General features: G+C 46.9%; 1 protein-coding gene across 35 annotated transcripts in view; it reads right to left on the bottom strand.

Annotated features, from left to right (window-relative positions):
- CACNA1C (calcium voltage-gated channel subunit alpha1 C) overlaps positions 1-12087 on the bottom strand; it is a 723794-nt gene that overhangs the window by 21908 nt on the left and 689799 nt on the right. For all 35 annotated transcript variants that reach the window (XM_065582612.1, XM_065582596.1, XM_065582633.1 and 32 more), the window contains 4 exons: positions 11377-11542; positions 10405-10532; positions 7898-7994; positions 5959-6061 (listed from right to left, as the gene is read on the bottom strand). In XM_065582612.1, the coding sequence (XP_065438684.1) occupies positions 5959-6061; positions 7898-7994; positions 10405-10532; positions 11377-11542 (494 nt within the window). The remainder of the gene's footprint in view (positions 1-5958; positions 6062-7897; positions 7995-10404; positions 10533-11376; positions 11543-12087) is intronic.

The following is a 12087-nucleotide window of genomic DNA, read 5'->3' as shown; positions in this document are numbered from 1 at the left end:
ACACACCAAGTCAGTGTCAAAGTCAGGAATTAGAACTCATGCGTTCTGATTCCCAGTCTCCTGTTTTAACCATGAAGACGACACTTACATGGTTTGAAGCTAAGGCCACGTCTACACCACAAACTTTGGTCCACGCAAGTTACATCGGCATAAAACTACCGCAGTTAGTATATTTCTTGTGCACGTATGTATACTTGCCTCCCTGCGTCAGCGCTGCGCATACTCACCAGCAGTGCTTGTATTGATGCACAGTGTGGTGCACCATCGATAGGTATCCCAGTGTGCAACCCGCTACCATCCAGCGCCCATTATCTTTTGGGAAGTTTTGGCAAGTATGGTGGAGCCAAAACAAGTCGCCCAGCGGTGACTGGGGCAAGAGGTCAACTTCCCAGTTTTCAATGGTCTCCATCCCATATTGTCATCTATAGCCCATATTTTTTGCACTTTTTAAAATATCCCACAAACCCACGCTGCCATCCTCGTTCTCCACCATCTCTGACAGAAGCACGGAGTCTGCACAGCTTTGCACTATTGTCATAAGCGTTGCACGCACAGGACGCACGATCCTCTGGTAATCGTAGAGCCGTAAGAAGACCCAAATCAGCGGGAAACATGATGATTTCATGGAGGACAGACTGCTGTGGAACATAGTGAGAACCAATGCCAGGTTGTTGATGGTATTCATGGAGCATCTGCAGACAGTGGAGTGCCACTTCTGGGCCCGAGAAATGAGCATCGACTGATGGGATCGCATCATAACGCAAGAATGGGACCATGAGCAGCAGCTGCAGAATGCCCAAGGCCACATTCCTCGATCTGCATGCTGAGCTTGCCCCAGCCCTCCAGTGCAGGGACGCCAGAATGAGACTGCACGGACAGCGGAGAAGTGAGTGGTGCTTGCACTGTGGAAACGTCAGTGGGAAACAATTTTGGAACAGGAAAATCCACTGTGGAGGCTACGGTCGTACAACTGTGCAGGGCCATCAATCGTCTCTTACTATGCAGAACTTTGATGCTCAGCAATGTGCAGGCCACAGTGGATGGATTTGCAACAATGGGATACCCAAATTGTGATGAGGCAATAACTGGCACAAATATCTCTATTTTGGCCCCATCACACCTTGCCACAGAGTGCGTCAACAAAAAGGGCAACTTTTCTATGGTTATGCAAGTGTTGGTGGCTCACTGGGGACACTTCACTGATATCAGCGTTGGCTGGTCAGGTTAGGTGCATGATGCTCACATCTTTAAATAAACAGAGGACTGTTCAGAGAGTGGCAAGCAGGGACTTTCTTTCCTGAACAGAGGATTACCACTGGGGATGATGAGATGGTAAGAATGGTCCTGGAGGACCCAGCCTACCCCTTGCTCCCAATGCCGTATACCGGCCACCTCGACAGCACCAAGGAAAGATTCAACTACCGGCTCACCAGGTACAGAATGACAGTTGAATGTGCTTTTGGTAGAGCGAAGGGAGACTGGCATAGTTTACTGACAAGACAGGAGCTCAGTGAAAAAAAATGATTATAGCCACCTGCTGGGTCCTGCATAATGTCTGTGAGGCAAAGGGCACAAAGCTGCCGCTAGGGTGGGTGCCAGAGGTGGAGTGGCTCTCTGCTGAGTTTGAACAGCCAGACATAAGGGCTATTAGAAAAGCTCAACATGGAGCTATCCAGCTCAGGGAGACTTTGAAAGAGCACTTTTACAGCAAGCCGCAGTAATGTGCTGTGGTGATCTGTGCTCTGCCTGGCCCTGCAGTTTTGAGGCCTGCTAGGAATTATGTGAGGTTGGGGTACATCTATGACTATAACACTGTCAATGCACCTATTCATTTTGTGTTGCTTGTGGTACATTGATAATTATTACACTGTGCTTGTCACTGGACCTCTGAGTTGTGTCACACTGTACAATAACAAGTAAGAGAAGGTTACTCACCTGTGCAGTAACTGACGTTCTTCAAGATGAGTGTCCCTGTGGGTGCTCCACTCCAGGTGTTGGTGCACCCCTGCGCCTTCGCTTGGAGATTTTTACAGTAGTACTCACACGGGCCGCGCACACACGGTGCCTCCCTCACGCGCCAAATGTGCCTCAATAATGTGCACGCGGGTGGCCCGGGCTCTTCAGTTCCTTCTCTATAATGGAGACAGCTCCAAACTCCGAAGTAGAGGGGAGGAGGGTGGGTAGTGGAGCACCCACAGGAACACTCATCTCAAAGAACATCAGTTACTGCACAGGTGAGTAACCTCCTCTTCTTCGAGAGATGTCCCTGTGGTGCTCCACTCCAGATGACTGAAAAGCAGCATTTCTTAAGGAGATAGGGACTTCGGATCTGGTAAGAAAGCTGTAGACAGCACAGTTCAGCCCATTTGAATGTCGGTCAGGGGTCCCAGAGTAAGAACACAATGTTTAGCAAAGGTATGCTCTGAAGCCCAGGTGGCGGCTTTGCAAATATCTGTGAGGGGAATGTTACGTATGCCATAGACGTTGACATAGATCTGATGAAGTGTGCTCTAACAGAAGTTGGAAGATTCATCTTCTTTAGTTGGTAGCATAGGTGGATGCAGTCTGCTATCCAATTGGATATTCTCTGGGTAGAGATGGATTTGCCTCTTGATCATTCTGCGATTGAAATGAAAAGTTTAGGGGAAGCCCTAAAGGGCTTAGTCCTATCCAGATAAAAGGACAATGCTCTGCACACATCGAGTGTGTGCATTGCTGATTTCAAAGTGTTGGCATGTGGTTTAGGAAAGAAAATTGATAGATGGATAGGTTCATTGAGGTGGAAGGAGGAATGCACCTTTGGGAGAAATTTAGGATGTGTTCTGAGTGTGACTTTGTCTTTAAAAAATATAATGTACGGTTCAGCCATAAGTGCTCCAAGTTCTCCTACATGTCTGACAGATGTAATGGCAACTAAAAATGCAGTTTTCATGGATAGATGTAGGAGAGAGCATGTTGCAAGTGGCTCAAATGGATGGTGCATCAACCATGTGAGGACCAAGTGTAGGTCCCAGGGTTGAGTGGGTGGTCTAATGTCTGGGTATAGGGTCTGGAGGCCCTTGAGGAACCACTTTGTGATGGGGGGGGGGCGAAGATAGAAGTGTCTCTGGTCTTATTGTGAAACTCTATAATTGCTGCTCGATGTACCTTTATGGAGCTAAAAGAAAGCCCAGATAGCTTAAGTTCTAAAAGATAGTCTAGTATTAGTCTAGTGAAAGAGGGGCAGAAGCAGGAGCGGTGTGCTTGGGGGAGCACCAGGGAGTGAACCTAGTCCATTTATGAAGATAGGTGGTACGAGTGGATTGCGTTCTGCTATGTAACAGTACGTTTTGTATCTGTTCAGAGCAATCTAGTTCCTCAGTAGAGAATCATTGGTTTGAGGTGCAGCATCATTACGTTGGGGTGGTGTAGTTGACCCGTGTTGTGATAATAGGTTCGGAAGGGGGGGAAGTGGAATCAGTGGGCAAACTGACATCCTCGTTAAAAATGAGTACAATGCCTGTCTGGGCCACGTAGGGGCTATTAGTATGACTCTAGCCCTCTCCGCTCGCATTTTTCCGTAGGTGCACTGTTGCCACCGCGAGAATCATGGAAAAGACGCGGGATGCTGTTGAGAGACCAAAGGGTAGAACCCTGTATTGATAGTGATTTAAGCCCATAACAAATCTGAGAAAACGCCTGTGGGCGGGGTGTATAGTTACATGAAAATAAGCATCCTGCAGGTCGAGGGCTGAAAACCAATCTCCCTGCTCCAGTGCTGGAAGTATGGCTGTGAGGGTAACCATTCTGAATTTTTGCTTTCTGATGAACTTGTTGAGTCGCCTGAGGTCAAGGATGAGTTGCCATCTCCCACTTTTCTTTTCTGTCAAAAAGTAGTGGGAATAAAAACCCTTTCTCCTGTGCTGATCGGGTACCGTCTCCACTGCTCCTATTTGTAGAAGAAGTTGCACCTCTTATTGGAGGGGGGTCCCTGAAGAGGGATGAAGTGGTGGGGGCGAGGAGGTATGGACAGGAAGGGGATGGAATAGCCCAATCGGATGACCTCTAGGGGCCATCTGTCCGTAGTGATAGCTCTCCAGTTGTGGTAGAATGGGAGTAAATGGTGACCAAAAGGCTGGATGAGAAGTATAAGCGCTGGAGTGGGTGGGAGGTCTTCTATACCCTCGACCAAGGCTTCAGATCTGCTTATTAGATGGAGGGAGTTGCAACGGTGCCGATGTTGTGAGGCGTCGTCATTGATGCCTGGGTCTCTGGCAGTGTTGCTGTTGGTGGTCGTATGGCCTCTGTTGTTGTGTGTGGGCTGGGTATCGTGGGCATTGGTAAGGCTGATACCTGTATTGTCTTCTTCTAGTTTCCGGTGTATGGATGCCTAGGGATCTAAGCATTGCTCTGGAATCCTTCATGGTGTGCAGCACCTCATTGGTTTTTGCTGCAAATAACTTCTCGCCATCAAAGGGAAGATCCTCCACGGTGTTTTGAATCTTGCATGGGAAAGAAGAGGTAAACCATGAAGCCTGACGCATCACTACGGCCGTCACACTGGACCTGGCAGATGTGTCCGCAGCATCAAGGGCAGCCTGCAATGCCGTGCGGGAAATAATCTGCCCTTCAGAGGGTATTGCTTTAAATTGGTGTCTCTTGTCCTCTGGGACGTCATTAAGTCCATGAGTTTCCTGTAATTTTTGTGATCATATTTGGCCAGTAGGGCCACATAGTTTGCCACTCTAAATTGCAGCGTGGTTGATGCATAAACTTTGTGGCCGAGTAGGTCCATTCTTTTTCTGTCCTTGTCAGAGGAAGTGGACTGGAAATGCTGCTGTTTGTTCTTTTGGTTGGCTGATTCCACTACCAGTGAATTTGGTGCTGGGTGTGTGAAAAGGAATTCTGAGCCTACCCGGGTGACAGAAGTGAAGAGGGAATTGCTCGGCTGCATGAAACTAGGAGTATAGGGCAATGGCACTGAATACTGGCACCACTGTCCACAGGCAATGGTGATTTTAGCTGATATCTCCCTCCTGAGGGTAACCAGGGCACAGAGAGCACAGCTGGCATCCTGAAGCCGCTTGGGCCCGTATGCTGCTAGCCTATGTACTGCAATTGTGCCAGCCTAAGTTATCGCTGACTGGTGTGGGAAAGCATCCTATGGCAGAGGAAGAAATAAGGCTGCCAAACCTAGATGCCTTTGGCAGGGGATTGCAGATACTGCCAAGAAAGTTCCATTAAGATCTCTCAGGAGGATTCAAGGGACATCTCCGACAGCTAGGGAGACCAGTACTGGGTGGTGTTTATATGGCTAGACCAGCTCCATGCCACATTTGGGCTCCCCACACAAGGGATCTCCTCAGCTGTCCTTTATGGCAGCTCACCTTCTGCCCTGTAGTGCAAAGGTGACGAGCAGGGGCTGAGGATCTAGCCCTTTGGCCTGGCCAATATTGTTCCTTGATAGCATCTTTTCTCCATCCTAGAGTGGTCAGTGATTTCAGGCTGTTACCCCAGAGCCTATTTGCTGCCCTCTGAAGGTGCAGATGTACAGCTTTGGCACATATGCCACCTTTTCCCCTCTTTTCCTGACCGTTATCTGAGCATTCACTAGAGCTGCAGCTTTAGTTGCAAGATCATCTAAGAGGGAATTTTAGGAAAATTATTAATAATCCGGAATGATACTACAAAGGTACCAGTTGCCTGGATGACACTTCGCTAGAAGCATTGTACCGTCCCTCTAGGGTGTTATTCCTTTTTACACATTTACATTTGCTTCCCGTGGCACACACTCAAAGTGAATAGCTGGAATCATTTTATGCATGTGATCTCCATATGTCATTTTCAGACCCAGTAAATTTCAGCATAGGTGTCATCCATCTACGCTCCCAGTCATCACACGCAATCACATGCATGAAATAAAACCACATGCGTCATACACATTCTTTGAGATTAGGAGGCGCAGCCTGAGTGGGTTACCTTCAGTTTTGATCCTCAGTGCTGTTCTGACCAATGCAAAGAGGGTGGCATTAAACATGACAGTCCCATCACTGTTCAGTGGCATATTCATAGAGACTAGGCGCTATGGGGTAGGGAGAAGAAACAGAACAATCATGCAGTCAGCACACACTACTCAACAACACGTTTTTTCTCATGCCCTCACACCACTCTCCAGACTTATCACCCCTCCCACCAATGCAGACACAGTCCATGTGTTTGGTTACACAGATAGAAAAGGATTCTTCATACCATCATAACAGTAGAATCTGTTTGCCCAGAGGCATATATTACAGTACTTCAATGTGAATAACCCCTTCTAGGTCGGGACATAATTTATCTCTCCACTTTCCCCAGTAGCAAGTGGGCATGTACCCACAATGCATCTACACAGACTGGTATTTATTACAGTAGAAGCAACATTTTACATTTACATGGCATCTTTAATTCCTAATGATTGTGAAGTGCTTTGCAATCTATAAGGAATCACTTTGCCCACCACTGAAATGTAGCTACCTCTGGTGCAGAGCTGTTTATCAGATCACAGAAACTCTCCACCACCTTTTAGGACATGAAGTTAATACCATATCCTACTGCAACTGCATGGAGAATTTTAGAGAGGCAGACTATAGCTGTCTAAATCAGAATGTGGATGATAAACTGGAATTAACATCCTTCCCCTTGTGCCAGGTGATCTATAATGACACAAGAGCCTTGATTTTACATTTTATCCTAAAGATGGCACTGTCACTAACACTTTGCCCTCAACACCTCCACACTGGGCATGGTTCAGTGCTGACTTGGGAGGGAAAAATGCCAGCTGCTGACTCCCCACCTCCACTTTCTGCAGTTCCAAGTTTCAGTGATTCAACCAGACGTTGCTTAGCATGCGAGAGCTGGCAAAATAACAGGCTGAAGTGGTCTGGTTGCAGCCACAAAAAGTAATGTATTTCTGCCCAAAGCCTTGTTATATTCTAAGACTGATAATAACCAGCTACAAGAGGAACATGTAAACTTTATAAGTCTCTGGAGAAGGACAAATTTGTCCATAGAGGAGAAAGGAAACACAAAGGCTAGAAACAGATCCTTCACAAGGGCAAATCCTTTCTGATGACTGGAAGCTTTTAACTAAAGAACTGAGGAGGAAATTTTCACACACAGACTCTCCTCCCTTCCCCCTCTTTTCTCTTATTTCAATATGTAGGTAATACTGCTGTTTAGTCTGTAGAAATTATTTAAGGAATGATAACCCATCCCAGGTGCATTAGGTACGAAGAAAAATCTAAAAGCTATTTCCCCTCCCCTGTTATTTCTGTCTACCTTTCAGAGACCATATCTATCTTATCTATTTATCTGTCTCTACTGCATGCATACATCATTGATATTTGAGGGCTACAGTTATCCAAGAGCCTTATTAGTCCACATAGTAGCTTGATATGGCTAATGGATTCCCACCAGGGCACTGAGTGCAACTAGAAACTGCCTGCCGTCTCTCAACAGAAGAGCCCTGGGGAAGGTTACTCCCATCTGAAATAGGCCAGGGGATAGGATTACAGTATACCGGGTTCGGAGTAAACACATACTATTCCTCTCTTCCCCACTAGGGGGCAGCAGACCTCCTCAGATGGGTCTTTATAGCCTACATGACTGTTTCCCCAGCTAATATGTCTATAGCATCTACCACTATGTATACCTGATAATTCCTGTGCCAGGGAGTCTGCAAACTCTAGCAAGGAATCTATAATATAGGCTAACAAATGGCCTGACTAGAAGCTAATAAAGCAGCAAGCAGTGTTTACCAGATAATTCCCCAGAACCTACGCTCTAGATTATCAGTAAATGAAGCTGTAATTTGTTACATCTGTGCTTCCTCTGAGATGTTCTTCCCTCCTCCAACCTCCCCCCAACTGCACTGTCTTACTTTGCAAGCCACTCGATGAGGACAGAGCTTCCCAAAGCCCAGCGGAGGCTGAATCCGCCGGAGCAGCGTCACCACGTCCAGGTGTTTGATCCGTCCCCTGGGGAAGAAAATATAATATTGATGATATAAGAGCCTGCCAATCCATCTGGAGAGGGCCTGAGAGCAGATGCTGTTAGAAACATATATGAGGTCTCCATCCCAAGATTTCCAGAACCACTCTGTGTTAACGTGACATAGCAGGTGGCTTTATACAGCGCCTCTCATACTAAGTGTATCTCTCCAGCCTTGCACAGCCATGAGTTAGCTCCTACTAGTTTGAATGTGTAAGAAAACACAACAATCATTATACACTTAGGCCAATATTTGCAAAATTGGCCATGGATTTCAGTGCCTCAGTTTCTGGGTGCCCAACCTGACACTGTGGGCACCCAAAATATTGAATCATCCAAAATCAGTGGTCACCTTTGAAAACATTGACCTTAGTAAATAGCATTGCAGACAGGGCTGGCCTTGTGACCCACGCAGCTGCACGAGGTTTCTCTTTTCCTGGTGCTCTGTCTCAGTCACAACCCTGATCCACCATCCCTCAATTCTTGTTTATGCTCCTATCTGTCTCTGTGGCCAGTGGGCAATGGAAAGAATCCAGTCCCTTAATGCCTCCATACACCCATTTTGAAAGCTGCAATTTGGCTTTCCAAATTTTGTAAATGGGTCATCAAAAGTGAAAAACTCAAACAGGGAAGGGACGGGAGTTGCCACAACCAGAGTTGGAATCTCAGGCTGGCAGGGAGTGGCATGGACATACAGACAGGATTGAGAAAAAGAGACCATTTACAGGTGGATCCTTACAGGTGATATTTGTCATATGGCTCCAGCAACATATGGCTAACCCTATTTACAAAGAGTCCTGGGGCTTGTTTACACATGAGAATTAATCTGGAATAAAGAAGGATGTGAATTTCAAATAGGTTAACTATTTCCAATTAACTCCATGTGTGGATGCTCTTATTCTGGAAATAAGAGTGCCCTATTCTGAATTATCTTAAACCAAGTGGATTAAGCTAATTTGGAATAAAGCATTCTTATTCAGGAATAAAAGCGTCCACACATGGGGTTAGTCAGGGATAGTTCCTCAGGAACGGCTATTCTGAAATAACTCCCCATGTCAACATGCCTTGGATACTAGGGCCTGTTTTATTAGCAAATTGAATGTTTATTCCAGCACTGAGGCTCTCTCTTATCTTTATTGAAAATTGCTTTGGACAGCCACCAGGGATGGCCAAAAGGGACCTCTGTTTAAATGTCACTTCCAACAATGTGACACAGCCCCAAATGCTGCACAGCCAGCATTAGCTATGAATCCAATGAGTCCTGAACTCATGATCTCTTTGTCAGAGCCAAGTAATTTACACCCATGTGAAGGCCCCTTTACACTGTCAGAGTGCCTTAAAGAGGTCTAGTGTGAAGGAGCATCAGGCCCAAGAGTGTTTCAGACTGAGTCAATTGTGGGTCAAATTCTCCTGTCAGTTGCTCTTGTGCAAACTTATTAACGTTGGTGGAGTTGCAGGGGTGGAACAGAGGGGAGAATTTGGCCCTCCACATGCAATGCATATATGCAGTGATGCAGGCTGCGGCTGGCACAACCACATCGCTGCTGGCATGTGGATGACACATGGAAACACAAAGGGTACGTCTATACTTACCTCCGGGTCCGGCGGTAAGCAATCGATCTTCTGGGATCGATCTCGGAAGTGCTCGCCATCGACGCCGGTACTCCTGCTCGGCGAGAGGAGTACGTGGAGTCGACGGGGGAGCCTGCCTGCCGCGTGTGGACCCGCGGTAAGTTCGAACTAAGATAGTTCGACTTTAGCCATGTGAATAACGTAGCTGAAGTTGCGTATCTTAGTTCGAAGTGGGGGGTTAGTGTGGACCAGCCCAAAGAATGAATGCTGCAGCTTTGGTGTGAGCCAAATTTGGGATGCAGAGCAGAAGGCATAAAAGTAACAGAGTCCAGGTCATATAAGGGCACACAGACCTGTTTCTATGGCTACCCAAGAAGGGTCAGACTGGCCAGGTCACAGGCTGGGACTCAGTACTACAGCATGTGATCCAGCGTACCAATCCACTCAACAAGCCTCCTTCTTAATGCATATCCCCCACTGGCCTGTTTATTAATCTGATAAATGGCCTATATTTTTCCAAGCTGTGCACAATTTAAAATTACTTGCAGCTGGGAAAAAAAGCAGACCATTTACTAGACTTTCTACTGCTCACGTATCCTGGAACAGGCTGCTTCTCTATCTGATTCACATGTGGAGAGATGGGGGAGGTTTCAGCTTCTGCTTCCCTTTTAGAGTTTTCACAGAGATTTACATACAGCTGGATTTGCTTCCTGCCATGAGAAGATGCTACCCTATTGCATTGGGTCTGGGATGCCAGACTTTTGAGAGAATAGAGACTGTGCACCAGAAGTTAGCATGTTCTAAAGTTCAGGCCTAGTCACTTACTTGGCTTCAGGGTCATACTCTGCCCAGATCCTTTTAAACTCGTCAAGGTGATGTGGCCCCAGAATGGACCAGTCCCGTGTCAAGTAGTCAAAGTTATCCATAATAACAGCCACAAAAAGATTGATAATCTGCAAACAAAGACAGAGGTGATGTGAAGAAGGAGGCATGGAACACCAGACTTTACTTGGCTTCCAGTTTGCGTCCAAAACCTGGCCCTGTGTGGTTTGACTGTCTCTCTTCTCATAGGTGACACCATGTCAAGTGAGATAAGCAGAGGTTCTTGATTTAAATGAAAGGTGTTGGAGGCAAGATGTTCTTAGCAAGGACCCCTCAAATCTTGCTCCCCACAACTGATTGATGAAGCCCATGTTTGCTGAGCTTTTGGGCATGCTGCAGGGCCTACCTATTTATACAGGCTTTTTCCTGAGAGGGGCCTGGGGTTTTTTTCCCTTGGGGGCAGAGTTGGAGTCATTTACTGGCATTGAGCCAAATGGTTTAAAAATATTGTAGACATTTTCTAGGAGGGTGTTTGCAGCTCTAATGGCCAGCTGCACAGTGCGTGCTGCTGTACTGCGTAATACCAGGAGAACTGCACTGCCAGGACAGAGCAGATGCAAGTGGGATATGCCGTTTTCACAGTAATAGCAGCAGTGGATAAAAAACAGATGGAAGGTAGGAGGGAAGGTGGGAGTGAGGCGCTGGTGGCCTCACTTCAGACCTCAGGCCACTAATCTGTTTTTCTGATGGGAGGTGTCCTTGTTTATATTGTGACTGGCTGTTGAACTTGGTCTAGAGAGAGGCTCCTGAGCATGAACTGTGGGGATCAATTATCACTGTCATGTGAGGCCATTGTGGACAATGTGTATCAGATTTTCTATGTATGAGATCACTTTTCTGCTACGCAATGTCTGTGCCCAGGGAAGTAAAGGGTTACTGCGCAGTCACAGGCCAGTACCATGTATGCTGACTCACCAAGAAGGCACAGAGCATGTAGAAGCTGATGAAATAAAAGATGGAAAAGCTGCTCCCACAGGAATGGTCGCCTTCGGTAGAGTTGGTTGGCTCTGACTCAGGATCGCACTTCTTGTCTGGCAGACAATCAAGCATGATGTCCTGCCAGCCTTCACCAGTGGCACACCTGGGCATAAAGGGATACTTGAGAATGGGGACGTGAAGTCAACAGTGATCACTTCAAAAGGGAAGCAGTAGTAAGCACATGAAGAGCCTTCTCCTGCTCCCATTGAAGTCATGGCCTACATACAATGGGTGATGGGACAGGTTTAACATGAACTGGCATGTTCCTTTCCTTCTAGCTTTGTTGCTATCATCATGTTATCCATTACTAGAGCACCTGCTTTTGTATACCATGGATACGGGGCTGCCATGTTCTGACCAGATGTTTGAGGAGATTTTTGAGGGGCTGGAAGGAGATCAGCATTTTGCTTCTCCCATTTTGTGTTCCCTCATCCTTTTCTTCCCTGTCCTCTCCTGAGCTGCCCATTTCCCCTGTCCTCACTCCCTGTAAACCTGCAGGCAATGTAACAGTGGTGTACCCCTGCAAACTCTTTCCTTCAGTTGGTCCAGTCCTCAGCACTCTCTGCCCTGCCTGACACAGATAGCCAGAGCTGGGTGCCAAACACCAGTTAGGGGAGGGATGATGTGTCAAACTGAGCAAGGAACAGT

This window comes from Chrysemys picta, chromosome 1 (assembly GCF_011386835.1).
Source record: "Chrysemys picta bellii isolate R12L10 chromosome 1, ASM1138683v2, whole genome shotgun sequence".
NCBI lineage: Eukaryota > Metazoa > Chordata > Testudines > Emydidae > Chrysemys > Chrysemys picta.
The sequence above is the reverse complement of the archived record's forward strand: the minus strand, read 5'-3'. Positions and strand labels throughout refer to the sequence as shown.